The sequence below is a fragment of the Sceloporus occidentalis genome, unplaced genomic scaffold, assembly GCF_023333645.1.
Source record: "Sceloporus occidentalis isolate IW3139 unplaced genomic scaffold, rSceOcc1.0.p SCAF_4, whole genome shotgun sequence".
Classification (NCBI taxonomy): Eukaryota; Metazoa; Chordata; class Lepidosauria; order Squamata; family Phrynosomatidae; genus Sceloporus; species Sceloporus occidentalis.
Window position 1 is genome coordinate 33,143,286 of NW_028316984.1, and position 18,238 is coordinate 33,161,523.

Genomic DNA, 18,238 nt, shown 5'->3' on the forward strand with positions numbered 1-18,238 from the left:
TTCATCATTTGAAAGTGTCCCTTGACAAGCAAACATTGAGAAGGCCAACTAACCAAGTTACAGTTTCAATATGGAAATATTCTGAAAACCATTTGTGAATGGAAACTCTTCTTATCTCTTCTTAGCTGATGTCTTCTTTGTGCAGAAATACATCTGTTTCAAGCCCTTGTATCTAAGTGACACAACAGCATTATATTTATTTTCTGGTTTATTTTAGAAATGTACATGTTGCCTTACAGTCGATAATAATTTCCAGGGTGGCTTACAGAATTACACCAACGAAATAACTTTTCAAAATACAATATAAGTACAAAACCTAGTCACCCTAATTTAAAATAATTGACAGCAACATCCCCACTCTGTGAAACACGAGAGATCTTTGCAGTGTTTATGTCAAGTTGTTTACTGACACATTTTGACTAGCTTGAACATCACTGTGGTTTGCTGCTCATGTATAAATAAAGGGGCTGTAAATGTTTTTAAATGAGCTGTAAATGCTACCAAATCTTGACTAAAGCTATTTTAAAAAAGGAAACCTTCATTAAATGTGCTTTCAAATGCACAGGTTTCTTTAATCAACTGTTGCATGAAGATCCATAAAGATCTTATGGCAGCAGGATGAGAGGTCCATGTTACCAAGTATCATGTTATGTTGACTTGGCACCATTTGTGAAACTGTAGCATTATAGGAAGGGGTAATCCTGTCAGCCAGAATGGCAGAACAGCTGTCATGGAAAAACCTAGCTCAGTAGGCTACAGTCTTCAAACCTCCTTCTCTTGATTAGTTTCATTGAAATTAATGAGAGTGGCTTTGGAGCAAGTCATTTGAGGCTTGTCATAATTAGCTTTCTTGTAGTCATTAGACTAGAAGTCAGTGCACTTCCCCTCTTCAAAACTAAGGAGAAAAAGAAAAATTCAGTTTAAAATGTATAAAGATATATAAATAAACAGCATGAAATTTGACAAAGTGTGATATTTAAAAATAGTAGCATTTAAAATAACATCAGGGAATCAAAATCCCAAGGCAACAAAACCAAAACTCACAACTATTTTTTAATATTCTCTGCTAGAGTTAGAAACTTGGCAACTGCAACGAAACTCAAGGGTCATTGTCTATAAGTAGATATTTCACATAAAAATTAATTGGTCTACTAGGTAGGGAGCTCATCAGGGAGCTAATTACAATCCATGGGTAAGAGGGTAGAAATTAGAAAGCAGGCATGTTCTTATGTTGCCACCTTAGGTTGATTGCATGGATAAATCCTAGAGGCCCTTGGAATGCCATGTTTACACAGGAAAATGTGGGGAAATGTACTAAAGACCTCCCAGTGTTTAGTGTATATAGATTGTTCAGATAATCAGGCGTCTACAAATAGTTTTCATATACAATGTGAAAAGAAAGAATGGAACGTATTGTATTGGCACAAGTGAAAAGCTCTTGATAGGTAATATCCCAGAGTCTTTTTTGACTTGATATAATGCATACCTCAGCCAACCTTTCAGAAGAAAAGCCAGAGAGAATTCTATTGTGCAGACTTTCTGGATTTTGACAGACTACTCCAGTAGCTGTCCCTTGGAAGCAGAGGTAATGGACCAAAACCTAAAAACATCAATTTGAAGTCATGCTTTTAATGTGGCCAGCCATGCCTTGGCAGGTTTCCAATCAAATCACTGCACTCAGTGCCTCCTCAGGAATACCACACACACACACACACACACACACACACACACACACACACACAGACACAGTACATCAGTTATGAACATCAGATATGTTTTCATTTGTTTTAAACCATTTGTGCTTGGACAAAAATTATAGCAATATAAACCTTGATGGGTGTTGAAAAGGGCTTCAGTTGTATTGTAACTCCCAGCCAGAGTAGACGCATTGAACAAAATGGGATATGCCAATGTGTTGACTCACCATGGAAAACTGATTTGAGTCTATTTTAATTAGGGCTAACAACAGGATTCTTGCCAATGACAGACACCTTTGACTAAAAAAAAAATGACTTGTTTGCTATAGCCCCCCCCCCCCCCCCTTTTCCCCATCAGTTTCTGGGCAACTTGAAGTCTGTAAGTAGATCAAGATGCAATATGGTGAAATGTCGCTTCCAATTATTTAAATATTTTGCTTTGTTCTAAATTTGATCATCCAAAGACCAATTCGACAGCAATAACTTCATTGTCAAAAAGTAGAAGTGTTATTTTCTCAGAATTGACAGGGAGTGCTTTAAGTTACCACACTTTGACAACTTGCCCAGCAGCTTGTTTACATCAAAAAACGACTCTGACACCAGAATATAACAGTGTGTGTAGTGAACCGTGAAGAAAGCGGATAGGAATAGAATCAATTCATTTGAACTGTGGTGCTGGAGGAGAGGTTTGCGGATAGTGTGAACACAACTAAAAAGACAAATAAATAGGTCCTAGAGCAATCTCTCCCTGGAAGCCAATATGACTCTCCTGAGACCGTCATATTTTGGACATATCATGAGAAGACATGACTCAGTAGAAAAGGCAATGGTAGTTGGCAAGGTAGAAGCTACTAAGGAGAAAGACTACTTTATAGTTGGATAGAACCAATTGTGGAAGCCACAGCCCTAGGTTTGCAAGAAGTGAGCAGTCATGCTGATAACAGGGTCACTTGAAGGTCTCTCCTTCATAGAGTCATCATAGATCAAAGTCAACTTGACAGTACTGTAGTTAACAAAATATTTTCCTTATATAGAGTTTGGAGAGATGGTAATCATATAATCATAGAGTTGGGAGAGACCTCAAGGGCCATCCAGTCTAACCCCCTTCTGCCATGCAGGAACATACAATCAAAGCATCCATGACACATGGCCACCTAGCCTCTGTTTAAAAACTTCCAAAGAAGGAAACTCCATCACCTTCCAAGGCAGATTGTTCCACTGTTGAGTAGCTATTACTCTCAAGAGGCTCTCCCTAAACTTGAGGTAGTCTGGGGCTTTCAAACAATTTTCCAAGTCATTTGAGGAGTGTGACCATTGTGTCTTATACATATTAAGAAGTAAAACACATTGAGGCATACCACTAAATAAGTGTGCTTAGGATTGCAGCCTGAAAGAAACAGGGCCTCCCATTATTTGTACAGGTAGCCAAATGTGGGGGTATATGAATTTGTAGATGAAGCATAAGGCAGAACTATATCCAATTAACAGGAAGGCTATGAATGCCAACACTTTTCTCTAACAGGCTTCAGCATACCTACTGTGAAAAACCAAAAAGCATGCACCTTTATTTTTTGGACCTACTCCAGAGAGCCTCTAAAGCTGTTACTCAGTTCCAGTTATGCTTAGGGAAAGAAAGCAAGAAAACGGTTGCTATGTTTTTTCAGCTGCAAGAAAATTTTTAAAAGTTTTTCTTGACATTGGAGGTGGGAGAGATAGGATACTTTATGATGTTGCTGTCATTGACAATGTGTTATATTACAACCTCACAAGCCTTTTAAGAAGAAAATGTCCTGATAGAAAGATGTCATTATTTTAGAATTACCCACATTTTCCTTCAACTATCACAGAAACAATTGTAACACTGGCAAGTTAAATTTATCCATTCCAGTCATTCTTGAGTTATACACAACATGATTGGAATGAGAAGGCAGTGAAGCTCAGGGAGGTTCCTGCATTGCTACCACCTTTAGGAGAATTGGTTTCAAATTTTTCAAAAGTGACTTTCCATTTTATCTACACAGATGGTGGGCAGGCAGACAATGACATTACATAAGTAGCATATTTGCAAACCTGTGGCCTTCTCTTTTTGATGTCATTGTCTCCTCTCACAGAGAGAAGAATGGACAATGCATTCCATTGTCTGTCCTTCTGTCTGTCTGCAGATCATGATGAAGCTGTACTCCCAAGGATTTTTGAAAGTAAAACAAGCACCTCTAGTTCTAGTTTTACATACAAGGCACACAGGGGACTTTCCCCACACTATAATGGGGTGGGGTAGGGTAAGTAGCTCAGACCTTTTCCTTAGAGCAAACCTTTTTCTTAGGACCCCCCCCCCTTTTTTTTTTTTTTTGTTAACTGAAATCCAATATTCAGAGGTATGTTGTTTAAAATTGATGCTGCAACATCAACATGATGATAATCTGGATTCTGACATTTACCTAAGAGACCTCATCCTGCTTTTATCTGTTATCCTTTTTTACAGATGATATATCACTTGCTTCTCAGGGGGTATCTAGCAGGGAATTCAGCATATGAAGAAGGAAATCAGATAATATGGAAGCTAAAGCCAAGATGTTTTATGCACACTGTAGAAATCAATAGTTTAGACATAAACATACAATCTCTCCATGTCCAGTTACAGAAAAGATTTAATTCTGATTAAAAAATAAAAATAGAAAAGGTGGAATCCAGCAAAATATTCCCATTAGCTTTTGACCTAATGGGTTGGTTTGTGATGTTTTTTGTTTTTGATGTTTTCGTTGTTGGTGGTTTTGGTGCTAGTTTAAAAGTGAGTAGGTGATATTTGCTGTTTGGGTATGCCTATCTGTCCTGAAAATATGCCCTGGGCAGTTACAGACTTTCAATAATAGTGAGAGGTGGCTTTGGAAGCTACAGGAGGAGGATTTTGGGGGGGAAATCACATGCACAACAGGCAGAGGTCAGCATGTGGAAACTTGCTTTTGTACATCTCCTTTCTGAATAAAGATGAGTTGCCATGTAACTACTGAACCTTAGTTTGTACAATGCAATTGGGGAGGAGCCAAGAATTAATAGATGTGGGTTTATTTATCTTGTCAGGAGGAGGAGAAATGTGCCCTCCTCTAATGCTTCCATCACTTTGAGCGGGTAGTTGATGTATTTGTGAAAAGGAGAACTTTATATCTCTGGAGGCTCTTATGGGCTGCATCTGCACTGCAGAAATAACACAGTTTGACACTGCTTTAACTGCCATGGCTCAATGCTATGGAATCTTGGGATCTGTAGTTTTGTGAGCTATTTAGCCTTCTCTGTCAGAGAGCTCTGGTGCCACAACAAACTACAAATTTCAAGATTCCATAGGATGGAGCCATGTCAAACTGCATTAATTATGTAGTGTAGATGCAACCACTGTTATTTTGAATTCTGATTCCCCAGGGTTCCAAACTGCATGGAGAGGTCTCATAGATAGAGGAGATACTTGTCTTCACACATTTCTCCTCCATACATAAAAGGTAATGGATGTGATGATGAAATTGGTGAGGTTAGCATATTTCCCTTCTTCATGTGCTTCATGAATCCAAATCTGGATAGGGCTAATGAATGCTTATTGAATGTTTTTCCCCCAAATTATTCATTTTATTTTAAATGCTGCTTTTATTTTTCAAAGCTTATATTTCTTTTTATAGGCATGTGATGTACTTGGAAATGTAGAAGCTTCCCTTCAGTTCCTTGAGTCTGAAGATATAACCTTGCCTAACTTGGCAATAAAACACCAGGAGCTGCAGAAAGAGCTTAAAGATGGAACAGCCGATGTCCTGCAAAAGGGACAAACCTTGCTTAGCAAAGGAGATGCCCAAAGGTGTGTTAAGAATGTAAATGAAAAACCTAACAGACATTTTAAAGTGTTCCATAGGTGGGAGTTACTGCTGGGAAGATATAATTTTTGTCACAGTTGTACCATGTCAGATGTCACCATAGGGTTGCAGCCATAGGGAAGGTCAGTGTAAGGAGGTTTAAATAGCGATGAAGCCTGACAACATGGAAACCTGGACAATGGAATTTAGGATTCAGTCTGGAACTAGATACTTTGATGATAGGATCAGGTCCAGAGTAAATCAATTTTGTAGTGCTTCAAAGCCTTCCCTTTTGTTATTTCTCTTTCCCAGACTACTGATTACATGGGCAGTGATGGTAAGGATTCTAAGCATTATTAATGGTAACACATGGGTTTTAGGACAAAATTATCGCATTATGATTAAACTTTTAGCTATCATGTATGGTTCTTTCCTGTAGAATCCTGGGATTGGTAGTTTAAAGAAGCCTTTTTAATTCTCAGCCAGGAGGTTCTCACACCCCAATATTTCATCATATATTGCCATGACAGTGAGGAGCTTATCCCATTAACAAATAAGCCGGCTTACCTCTTCTGACTTTAATTCAGGATCCGGGATCCCCCGGATGTTATCGTATCTAAGTCGCTGCCTATCTAGCTGAGATGCCACCACCTGGATGCATCCTGATCAAAGCCTTGCTCAGCCGGCTAATTTTTGAAGTTGGAAGCTCCCCAACTTTGAAAAAATGTTTGCTGAGCAAGGCTTCGACCCAGAATGCATCCAGGCAGCGGCATCCTGGCTAGACAGGTGGCGATTTAGGTATGCTAACATCCGGGGGCATGCCGGATCCTGAATTCAAACTGGAAGAGGTCAACTGGCTTATTTATTAATGGGACAAGCTCCTTAAAGTGAGATAATAGTGTTGTAATTGCACAGTGTGAAAAGGCTTTAGTATTGAACAGTGGGTTTTGCTATAAACATGTGAAGCAGTGTCTGTACCAGCCAGGAATTATGGGGAAAATATTTGCTGTACTTCCCAGCATCACTTAATTGCCACTACAAGCAAGAGTAGCATTATGAAAGAATTATGGAAATGAATACAAATCTATGAAGTCCAATCTTGAGGTCCAAATGTTAATAATAATGTTTGAAGTATCCTCACTGTCTTTTTTTCTCCAGTAAAGTTAGGAAAGAGCAGGGCTGTCAGCCAGTGGGGATGGGAACTTGCTGTACTCGCAGTACAAGCCAATGTAATGTTAGAGGCAAAGAATGGGGCTTTTTGTATCCAATAAATGTAAATGATTTAAGAGAACATCAGGGCTGATTTCGAACAGTCTAATTTTCAGTCTAATCTGATGGACACTCTCTATGTTAACTGGACTTAAGTGGACCTATTATGAAATGTAGGAAGGTTCTGCCCATCACCACCAATAATGTCAGAGCATCTCATCCAGTGCTCATCACTGTTCTTAGTTTGCCTTTTCAGCACAGCTTCCCACACTGCAGAATAAACAAGTTCCTGCTAAACTAAACAATGGATTTCAAAAAATAAAATTATTCCAGTTCTTCATGTGACCTTTCTCTATACACTGAAATGATTTGCATGACCAATATTAATATTTTAATGAAATTTGAATTACTATTTAATTGTGCGATATTTTGTAAGAGAAAACGTCCAATGTAAATTAATTGAATGTAAGAATTTAATTCCCTCTTTATGTGTAGTTTTTGCTATCTTAATTGTATGTGATAAACAACTGCAAGCAAACTGCCTCTGGTCTTTGCATTATTATAAATCGACACCCTGGAGCTTAGAATGATCGTCAGTTCTTTGCCAATTGACTTATTGCTTTTTTCAGTTTGAAACAACACTTTTAAACAAATATTGTCTTTAAAACACACAGGGAATATAAATTGTGTTTTGCTTCTAAGAAAGTATAAACTCTATAGGAAAAAAATGATTTCAATAAGAAATACAAGCTGCTTTATATTCTACACCTTTCTTGCAGTTGTATTTTAACTGAGGATCAGATTCTGATAAGTTTGCTCAAGTGTTATATTGATTCATACTGTATTTAATTCAAAGTATTAGGGAATACTGGTAGTGAATGATGTAAAGCTTTAGGCAATTGCAGGGGCTTCAAGGGTGAAAAGCTGTGATCCAGGGGCACCCCAACCTGTTTTAAGGGCTAATTCTTCCTTAAAGTTTACTTTGCTAAAAATCATCAATACAGTATTTTTAAAATCTACTTACTATAATTTCATTAACCCCCCAAAACATTAATCTCGGTTTTGTTGACATGTTTAGTACCTGGATGACCGGTGTCCAGGAGATGGTAGATGGCATTAAAAAAAGAGCAGATCGGTTGATGAAAAGGTGTCTTGCTCGAAAAGAACATGAGTCAGAAAAGCAACGCATCACCTCCTCCATTGATGATTACATCGCAAAGGTATTTGAAAACAATATTCTTCATTAAGAAACCCCTTTTCAGCACATTTTACAGTTCTAAAATTTCACAGAATAATATATCACGTAGGGATGGGGGAGAATGTCATTCAGTTCACATTTTGAGACAACTTCACCAAATGTATATTCCTCAAAAAATATGTCAAATAAACTGCAGTTCAGTATTTGCACTTTCTAGCATTTTGCAAAGCAGTTATCTGAAGATTTGAAGAAGAAGAAAATACTAATGGAAACATGTATGTGGAAGGGGAAAGTACAAATACAAATGTGCAGATGTTGGGGCAAACATAGGACACAAAAAAAACCCTTACCAAAAAAGGAAGCTCATGTGCCCACACTTATCTTAGGATACTTTTTTGTCCTCAGAAAGCTACTATTCCATAAAGTGGCTAAACATCTCCTTCACCTTCAGCATTGGTTCCTGCATCAGTATATTACAGGCTGCTTAGGCAGTTAGGGACACAGTGGAGTTAGGCTAAGTAGGTGGAAGCTGACTGAGAACCTCTCAGTTTGGTCAACCTGAGCAACACAAAAGGATCGACAAGGAAAGATATTGGGGGTGGAAGCAGAAATTGGAAGAAACAAAGAGAAATCAGAAACAGTTTAAAGAATGAAAAATAAGAGAAAGTTTGCTTCCTCTAAGCAAAGAAGAAGACTATAATCCTGGCCTCACCAGACTCCTCCTTTCTCCTGTTCCGCTCTCTCTCTCTCTCTCTCTCTCTCAAAGGACATCTGATTTTCCTTGACTGATTTGCTGGGTAGAAGACATTACAATTCTTCTCCCATACAAGGTGGACTGTTAACTTCTATAGTCCAGCAAGGGCTTTACAATAACTGTTACCGTAAAAGCAATCTCCGCCCCCCAACTGAAAACAATGATTCCATACTTTAAAAAAAATCATGTATTTAAGAAAAACAATAATTACTTGTGGATATGGTACTCATCTAGTATTTTTCAAAGACATCTCTGTTGCTAACTGAAACAATTCTTGGAAGGAAAAAATGCTTTTGGCTATTTTTTAAAGATATTGAAACCCCTTTTGAAATCTGAACTGTCATGCCTCTATGCAGAATGCAACTACCGCCCCCTTTAAAGTAAATGAAGCATCCTCCTAACCTGCTAGTGCTATAAAAGACTGGTTGCTGCTAAAATCAGCTCCGCCATTTGGTAAACACAGTTTAAACCTTATTTAGAAACATCTAAAAATGTACTGTAGGAATGTATTCACATACCTTCTAATGACTCTCTCTCTCTTTCTATATATATATATATATATATATATGCCTCACCATGCTGCTGACATTGTTATGAATGCAATAGAATTCAAAGACATAGCCGTGTTAGTCTGGATCAGTATACAAAATAATTTTGTAGCACCTTTGAAATGAACAGAGAAAAAGAAGTTTGTAGCATAAACTTTTGTATACTGTGGTCTAATCTGCACTGCAGAAAAAAAGCCGCTTGACACTGCTTAAATGCTATGCTCAATGCTGTGGAATTCTGGGATTTGTAGTTTTGTGAGATATTTAGCTTTTTCTGTCAGAGTCTCTTGTGCTGCAACAAACAATAAACACCAGAATTCCATAGCATGGAGCCATGACAGTTGAAGCAGTATCACATTGCATTATTTCTGCAGTGTACATTAGATCTGAGTCTACTTCATCAGATGCATGGAATGAAGTAGATTTAAGAGATTATCACACTATACCCTTAAAGTGTTGCTATTCCACTTAACTGCTCTGGCTGCCTCCTGTTGCATTCTGGGATTTGTAGTTTAGGAAGGGCGGTTAGAGTAGTCAGTCAGAGAGCTCTTAGGCCCACCTCAGTGAACTACAAACCCCCAAATGCAACAGGAGGCAGCAAGACCAGTTAAAGTTAATAGCAACAATCTCCTCAAGACATTATCAAATGCCTGAAAGTGACGGGAGCAAAGCGGGATGCTCCCATCACAATTGTGTGACTGGGGCAAGAATATCAGACAACACCATTATCCTGTCCTTGTCTTTTCTGTGCTTTTCACTAATGGGAAACTTCTATTAATGAAAAGGGACGGGAGAATTCCTCCCCACAGATAATGGTGGCGTCGCATGGCATCATCTGATATTCTTGCCCCAATCACACAATTGTGACAGGAGCATCCTGCTTTGCTTCCATCACTTTCAAGAGTCTGATAATCTCTTTAGTCTATGAAATCTTATGCTACAAATTTCTTTCTCTCACCTAGGAGAGGTGCTCTGATCCTGTCATTGTCCCATCATTGTCCCATCATTGAAGTGGCATTGCCTAGAATTTTGCATTAACAGGAGTTCATGTTAATGCAATGCTGCTTCAATGACAGGATAATGACAGGATCAGTGCTATGTTATGAAAGGCTTCATTGTGATTGCTGTCATGGACGGGATAAGGACACAGGAGCGATCCTGTCCCTATTTTGTCTGTGTGTGATAATCCCGCTAGTCTCATTCCTGCATAACTAAAAGGAAATAGATTTCTATATTTATTTCCCTCTTAGAGCTCAAAAATGAACCTTCTTTCATTTTTCACTATGTGTTGTTCTTTGTGCTCAAAGTAAATGTCAGTTCAAACATTTAAGGGAACACATAACATACTCTTTTTCACCGGGTTCAAAGTACAGGAGGCTGGAAATCTCATCAAAGTTACCCCAACAAAGCATCATAGTTAGTGCTTCTTGTGCAGAATCAGTGCAAATATATCCAAATATTTTTCTTTCCACTAATATTTGATATTTATTTAAACCTGAAGGCCTCTACAAAGATTAAAGACATTGGTCCAGTAATCTCAGTTGCAATAAATCCTGGATTGTCTGTGTCTGAATCAGAGGAAGTCTTGAACAAGTATTTAGAGATGGCAAACCAAACCAAGGTAAAATATATTTTTAAATTCTATTTTAAAATGAAGTGCATGTTTTTAAAGTTGTGTTAAACCATTTTTCCATATTATGTGAATTTCCAAAGGTGTTGCTAGAACTGATTTTCCATACCAGCCCTACACATTGTTTGGGGCACTGTCTGAAGGAATCATGTGATGAGGAAGTTGCATGGCACATTACAACAGCAAGAATGGAGAAAAGAGAGAGGCAGTGTGGGGATGCAGTTTCAAATCAGCAGTGTCATAGCCTGTGGCTGCACAGGCCAACTACCACATCCTCCCACTGTCCTTGTGACAAGTAGTCCTTACAATGCAGGGTCTAATCCACAGTTCCAGTGCAAACTATCTGGACAACGTCCAGCCAGTTCAGCACTGAATCTGATGTATACCCCCACTTAAGATGAAACCTGGAGCCCACTGGAGTAATGGTGGGTAGCTGTTCACACATGCGTCCTACTGTACCACCCTCTGTCACCACGAGTTGCCCTGTCTGAAGTCAGAACAAGGCTCCCAGTCATGTGACTTACACTGGGCACCTTGTTCTTGCCTTCAGAGGGAGTGATTTGTGCTGGTGGTAGTGAGATGTGATTGCGAATAGTCACCCAATGTCACTCGAGAGTGTCCCAGATAATGGGGGGGAACGTCGGGGAAGCTCCTGACTGGGAATATTCCAGGCTCCTGGTGTATTCTAGCCCATTCAGACACACCCTAAGATCCATACAGTAATCTTTAGTTTCCTTTAAACATGTCAAAAACGTTATTATGAAATAGCTCTAAGACAGTGGGTATCACCATATGATATGGCAATGCATTCATGAACTGAATAAGGAAATATTTCTGATTGGGCTATCCTTACTGACAATTTATCTAAAAGTCAAAACACACAAGTTTTGAAAGCATAGTTTCCATAAATTCATTTTCTCTACATTGTTATTGACATTATCCTGTATATGCAATCTTCAGTGACAGCAAAACTATAATGGAATACAATCACACTGTATTTGGAAAGCTAATTTCTAGAGTAAACGATGTCATATTTTGCTAGCATAGTGTTGTTGTTTTTAAATGGTAAATTGGGGGCTGTGCAGACAGCCCTGAAGGAGTGACCTCCAGCCGCCCCTCTTACAGCCAGATCAGGGCTGCAGCAACCGCACACTATGGCCCCGATCTGGACTTTGCAGGGTGCAAAAAAGGACCCTCAAAAAGTGGCTCCTTTTTGCGTTGTGTGGACAAAGCACCAGAGGAGCGCTGTGTGGAGCAGTGCGTAATGTCACGCCGCCTTGGGGGCGGAGTCAGAGCATGCGTCATGTGGATGCTACACCTCGACTCACCCCCAAGCCGCCCCTGTCTACACAGGACCTTAGTATATTCTGAAGTACTTATCCAAATTTTGCATGATGTGAATGTTCACCATAGGTATTACATTCTGTGTTTATTCAATTTAGGAGATGGCCAATGAACTGGAATTAGCTGTCAGAATTTTAAAGGAAATGGAAGAATTTGAAACCACAGAAATAGCAGCTTTTTCTAACAAGACTGACCTTCTAAATGAGGAACTGGCAACACTTAACAGAAATATTGGCTTAAAACTGGAAATCCTGAAGCCCTATGTAGCCTTTTTAAAGTCATCAAATGAGGTATACAAAATTCTCTTACAAGAAATGCATGGTCCTTTGCTTTGTGAGCAAAGTGCTTGCATGCAAACTGATCTCCAGAAGTTTCTGAACAGCACTGCGCAGGCGCAGTGAAACCCATTTGTATGTATTCGCAGAGACCACGAAGAAGAAATATATATATATATATATATATAGAGAGAGAGAGAGAGAGAGAGAGACAGGTTTGGGCTTCAACCCTTCTTTTTCCCCAAGGATCTGTCTCCAGTTAAAGCAGTAACATTAAATGGGAAACATTCACAGACCACATGCATCCTAAACTGGCCTAGTCTTGCATACTCTCCAACTGTCCCAATTTGATAGGGACAGTCCTGATAAATTCTGCTTTTTCAGTTGCTTTTAAAATGTCTCAGTTTATCTCTGTTTCTCCCACTTCTCCCTTTTGTCCTCATTGTACAAGTTGCTGCAAACTGAGTTCAAAATGCAAAAGTAGTTTGTACTCATTTAGCTCAACATGGGGGAAAGGAGAGGAGGGCATAGAGTCTTGTTCTTTCCAGCAGGCACTGGCAAATGCAAACTGCTCCACACCTCTTTTAACTTGTGTGGTCTTCCTCATTAATAACTTCTGCCATATTGACCACACTCTGATGTTGCTTGGAAGCATGCATCCTAGTTTTCATCTGTGAAATACTGGAAAGTATGGTAATGACTGGGACAGAAGGAGACTGGACTGTGATGAACCCATGAGAAATTTTCCATGTGCTAATGTATTGCATTCTCCTTTCCCTCCTTAGATAGACAGGGACTTCCCTCTATCTATATCATTCTATCTAAACATGTGACTCCTGTTTCTCAGTCTGCAAGCAAAGAGCTTTTTGTATAGGCAAGCCTTTGCCTGCTAAATAGCAATAGCATGTACATTTCTATATCGTTTATCAGTGAACTAAGCATTCTCTAAGTGGTTTATAGTCTGTAAGCTAATTCCCCCAACAAGCTGGGTATTCATTTTACCAACCTATGAAAGGATGGAAGGCTGAGTTGGAGCCCTGCCTGGGATTGAACTCACAATCTTGTGGTTGCAATACTGGCATTTAACCACTGCACCGCCAGGGCTCCTTGTCTGTTGCAGAGGGATGATGGTATTTTATCTTCATTGTTATGTTTTATATGTTTTACAGTACTTAAATTATTTAAAATGAAATTATTTTAAAAATTTAAATTATTTTAAATCTGTGTTTTTAATGGGATTGCTTATTCAATAGTTTATTAACTTCGGAATACAAATTGTGTTTTTTAAAAAATGTGTTATAAGCTGCCTCAAGTCCCATACTGAGAGAAAGGACAGGTATAAATTAAGTAAACAAACCCATACCATTTCATTATATTTTCACTGTATCATCTGTTTATGGAAATCCTCTCAAATTGTGCTTTGGGTAAAATCTCTCTCAATCAGAGGCAGGGGGCATAGAGTCCTCCTGATGATTTGGGTCTCCAACTCTCATCAGCCCCAGCCAGTTAATGGGCACTGTAGTCCAACCATTCAAGGGCACAGGTTTCCACGTTCTGCCTCAGATGGAAAACATTCCCTCAGAAGAGACTGATGTAACTCAGATTTTATAAGTCCTCTATAAAGAATCAGAAAAAATGTGACAGGGCAAATCTAGCATTATCAGTGAACTCAGCACTCTTTAAGTGGTTTACAATCACTAAACCAATTGCCTCCAACAAGCTGGGGATTCATTTTACTGACCGATGAAAGGATGGAAGGTTGAGTCAACCTGGAGCCCTCTGGGATTGAACTCACAACCTTATGGCAGCAGTATTGGCATTTAACCACTGTGCCATCAGGGCTTCTTCTGCCATATTGACTGCACTCTGAAGTTGCTTGGAAGCATGCATCCCAAATTTATTGACATTAGAGATATGATTCAAGGACAAAATATTAATCTTTCCCCACCTCTATCCTAAAAAAACAGCATGTACGCAGGAAAGAAATTAACTAGTCATTTATTTCTATCCCTTTAGGTTGAAGATGATGCTCAGAAGCTGAAAGAGTTCTATATCACTGATTCTGAGCAAGAAAATGAAGCTAAAAATGAGACCTTGGTTCAGTCAGCTGACACCCAATGGCAAATGGTTTTAAAGAAGATTCTTTCCACTCAAGATATGGGGCATGACTTTTTAAATTTAGTAAACATGGTGAGGCTATCTCTGGTGTTTTACTGACTCCAGCCCTGACCATCTTCTGCATTAAAAACCGTGGTGCCAAGTTTTCCTCTAAATCTTGCCAAATACAGTAACAGTATACACAGTTACATCTGTTGTGCCAGATGAACTGGCCTTCTGCTGAATGAGCTGCCCTTATGATGGCATATTGCCTTTCACCAGCTAAAGTGAGAGATCATCCAGCAGAGGGTTATGTTGATACAACTGCTGTTACATCTGAAGCAAAAAGAAAAAAAATCATGAAGAAGGGGGTGGAGAAAATGAAAAGTTGAGTTATACTACATCAAACCATGGACACAGCCACGATCACAGCACAAATGTAGACCAAGGTCATAGTAATCCTATGCAATTTCCATAATCTCTAGGCTGGAAGGAGTTTGGATTCAACACAGCTTTAGCTGGTTTAGTGTTACCCATCTTGGTGAAATAGATTGTACTTGGAAATAAGCTCTGTTGAACCCAATAAGACTTACTTCTGAGTAAACATGTATAGGATTGTATTGTAAACCACAAAGTAGACATTCTTGATATCTAGATGTGGAAGCTAAAAGAAATGTATGTGGGTCTCCCCACCCCACCCTACCTTGGCTCTTAAACATTGCCAAATTGCCAATACTGGTTAGATATACCACCTTCAAAAATAAGGTCTTGTTAATTCTAATTTAACAGGTAAATAAGAATCTGATATTGAATGTGGAAAGTGTTGTTCAAGTAACTGAAGATACTATTGATATTCTGAACAAAGAAAAAGAAGAATTGACACGGCTTTGGGCATCATGGAAACTTAATATGAATCAAGTGGAATCCATCAAACAACAATGTGGGAAATTTAATGAGCAATTTCAAAATGTAAGTGAATGTTACATGATGATTATTTCTGAGTTTTTTCATGTATTTTTAAGGCTGTGAATTAATGCTGCTAGTTATCTTGATCTTTGTCTGGACAGATCTGTAAATCAAGCCAGGAAATGTCCTGAATGTTCAAATTATATTCAGGAAAAAGAGGGGGGGTGGGGGAACAGTGTTTGGGCTTTCCTGAAACACTATGGCTGGCATCTTTTTAGTTAGTTACAATGACATACATTGCATGTCTGCCACTGCAACTCACTTTTTTGGTCATTCCATAGGCCAGAATTCTGTTCAAACGCTGCCATAACTAAAAGCCCTCAGCCCCACCTTGTAAATTGCACAGTTCTTCCCACATAGCCATTTCAGTTTCAAAGAGTAAGGTAGTCAGTAGTGATGAATCCAGATATCTTCTTTTAGCCAGAAGTACTGCAAGGACTTCACCTGAGAGATGCCACAGGTCAGTGGCAATGGACCCAAGCAGGAATCCCTCAGAATCACCATCTGAATTCACTCCTCCATGAAAGAATGGAACCACTGTAAAATCTAATTCCACTAAGGTGTCCCAGAAGGTTCAGTGGGATCAAAGGCTGAAAGTACTAGCAGAATGAACAGGGACACACATTCCCTGTCCAGTTGCCAGTGTAGATCATCTACCAACAGGACCATAATGTTTGTTCCATAATCAGGCCTGAAATATAATCAATTTAATTCAGGAACCCCTAGAGCTGAGATGCCACCACAGGCTCTGATAGCTTGTCCAAAAGTGGAATATTTGACACTACCATTATAATAGCGGTAGAGAGATTAAGGCCAGAAAGAAAAGTAGAATCAGAACAAATACCAAATTTGGCCATTTGTCACTGAATGCTAATCCCAATTCCTTTTGTGTTTGGAGATGTCTGATGGTGGTGGTGATGATGATACATACTCAAGAATTTATCTGCAATCATACTATGTACTTTTAATAGTGAAATCTGAGCATTTTTACTTTGTGGTGCACTCCAGCTGTAAAAAAGTTAAATGTATGCAATATATACTTTCTATACAATGTACAATGCTTTTTTGGATTTTTATCTTTCTACTTATTTATGTAGCATTTCTTCAAGACTAAGTAGAGGTTTAATACTCATTTTTGTAAAAAGCAAAAGATATTCCATAATATATATTTTGCACATTATTTTCTTATTTCTTGTAGACGATACAAATTTTAAACACTCTTCAGGAGGCTCTCAGATCTACTGTTGCACTCGATCTGGGAAGTAACCTTTCAATACTTGTAGAACTGCAAAATAGATTTAACAAAATGAAGCCACAATTTCAGGTGAGAACAGAATTTAAGTGTGTCATGTCTTGTGCAGAAAACATATTTTTATAGAATCATAGGATCACAGAGCTGAAAGAGACTACAAGGGCCATCCAGTCCAAACCCTGCCATGCAAGAACACAGAATCAAAGCACTCCCAACAGGTCTCTCCTCATAGGGCATGGTTTCCAGACTCTTCACCATTTTGGTCATCCTCCTCTGGACACGCTCCAGCTTGTCAACATCCTTTTTGAAGTGTGGTGCCCAGAATTTCATTGCAAGTTCTGTGGAAAGGAACACACACTGTGCTGAGTAATTTCAACCCAAGGGAAGATTTTAGAGGGTGGGGTACACATGCACTTATCTATTAAAAACATTTCCTTTTTAAAGAAAAATAACATTTTAAATGTTTATCATCCACACTGATAGTTCTAGAAGCTGTTTATAAAATTTGTGTTGATTAGTTTGTGTGGAATGCTAGGAAAATGGAGGAACATTGATCTAAGAGCATTATCACACGGTGGAAATTGAAAGATTATTCCAAGGTGAATGCAGAATAAATCAGGGGGTTTCACATTATTTTGAATGAGATCACCATACGAACATAGAATGCAGTCCAGAGTCAATCATGGGATTTCACATTCTTTCGAATGAGGCTATCATACCTGACCGTAGGGAATCCTGGGCCATTCCGAATGCAATGACACCTAATCCCAGAAATGGGTAATTTCGCTGATTTACCGAATTTAAAAGGTATGGTCTGGAATGTTTTTGTGGATCACCCCTGCATTCCCTTCACTTCCCATGGATCCTCCTCTGCCTTCTCTTCCTCCACCCCCTGGTATTGTGCCTTTTGTGGGGAAGTGGTGACATACTTTGGGGAAGAGGGCCTCCGAGAGGGCACTGAGGCCAAGAGGGCCCCGCCGAGGGAGACGCTGCACTGGGGGATCCTGCAGGAGGCCCTCACCCAGCTCTGCTGGTCCTGCAATGCAGCCGCGGCTCCCCGCTGCCGTGGATATGGGGACTCCCTGGCAAGCCGGCTCAGGGCCTCAGAGGACTCCATTCCCACCACCTTCTTCCTCTTCCGGAAGCAAGGATGGATTACTCTGACATGGCCACTTGCCCACTCCTCCAGGAGTCTCCTTCTGACTCCTAGTCTGCCTTCCTCCCTCCCTCCCCCCCCGCCTGGGGCTTCCTGCTGAACTGACCCCCAGAAGAGCGGGAGAGCGGCTGCGTCAGAGGAATCCATCCCTGCTGCTCTCCTCCTCCTCCTCCTTTGCTTGCTTTCCCGGCCTCTGGGAACATACTCTCAGCCGGAGGAGGAGGAAGAGGCAGAGGAGGGCCCAGAAGTGAGGAGGAGGAAGACGGTGGGGATGGAGTT

At 39.6% G+C, this 18,238-nt stretch overlaps 1 protein-coding gene across 7 annotated transcripts in view; it reads left to right on the forward strand.

The window, feature by feature from the left end:
• The window catches only part of CCDC141 (coiled-coil domain containing 141), a 122,143-nt gene that overhangs the window by 75,753 nt on the left and 28,152 nt on the right, over positions 1–18,238 (forward strand). For all 7 annotated transcript variants that reach the window (XR_016280848.1, XM_089519662.1, XM_089519666.1 and 4 more), the window contains exons 8-14: positions 5,363–5,535; positions 7,818–7,959; positions 10,741–10,860; positions 12,312–12,503; positions 14,505–14,678; positions 15,375–15,554; positions 16,750–16,875. Coding sequence is in view for 6 of the 7 variants with exons in the window: in XM_089519662.1 (XP_089375788.1) it covers positions 5,363–5,535; positions 7,818–7,959; positions 10,741–10,860; positions 12,312–12,503; positions 14,505–14,678; positions 15,375–15,554; positions 16,750–16,875 (1,107 nt within the window). In the remaining variant the exon portion in view is untranslated. The remainder of the gene's footprint in view (positions 1–5,362; positions 5,536–7,817; positions 7,960–10,740; positions 10,861–12,311; positions 12,504–14,504; positions 14,679–15,374; positions 15,555–16,749; positions 16,876–18,238) is intronic.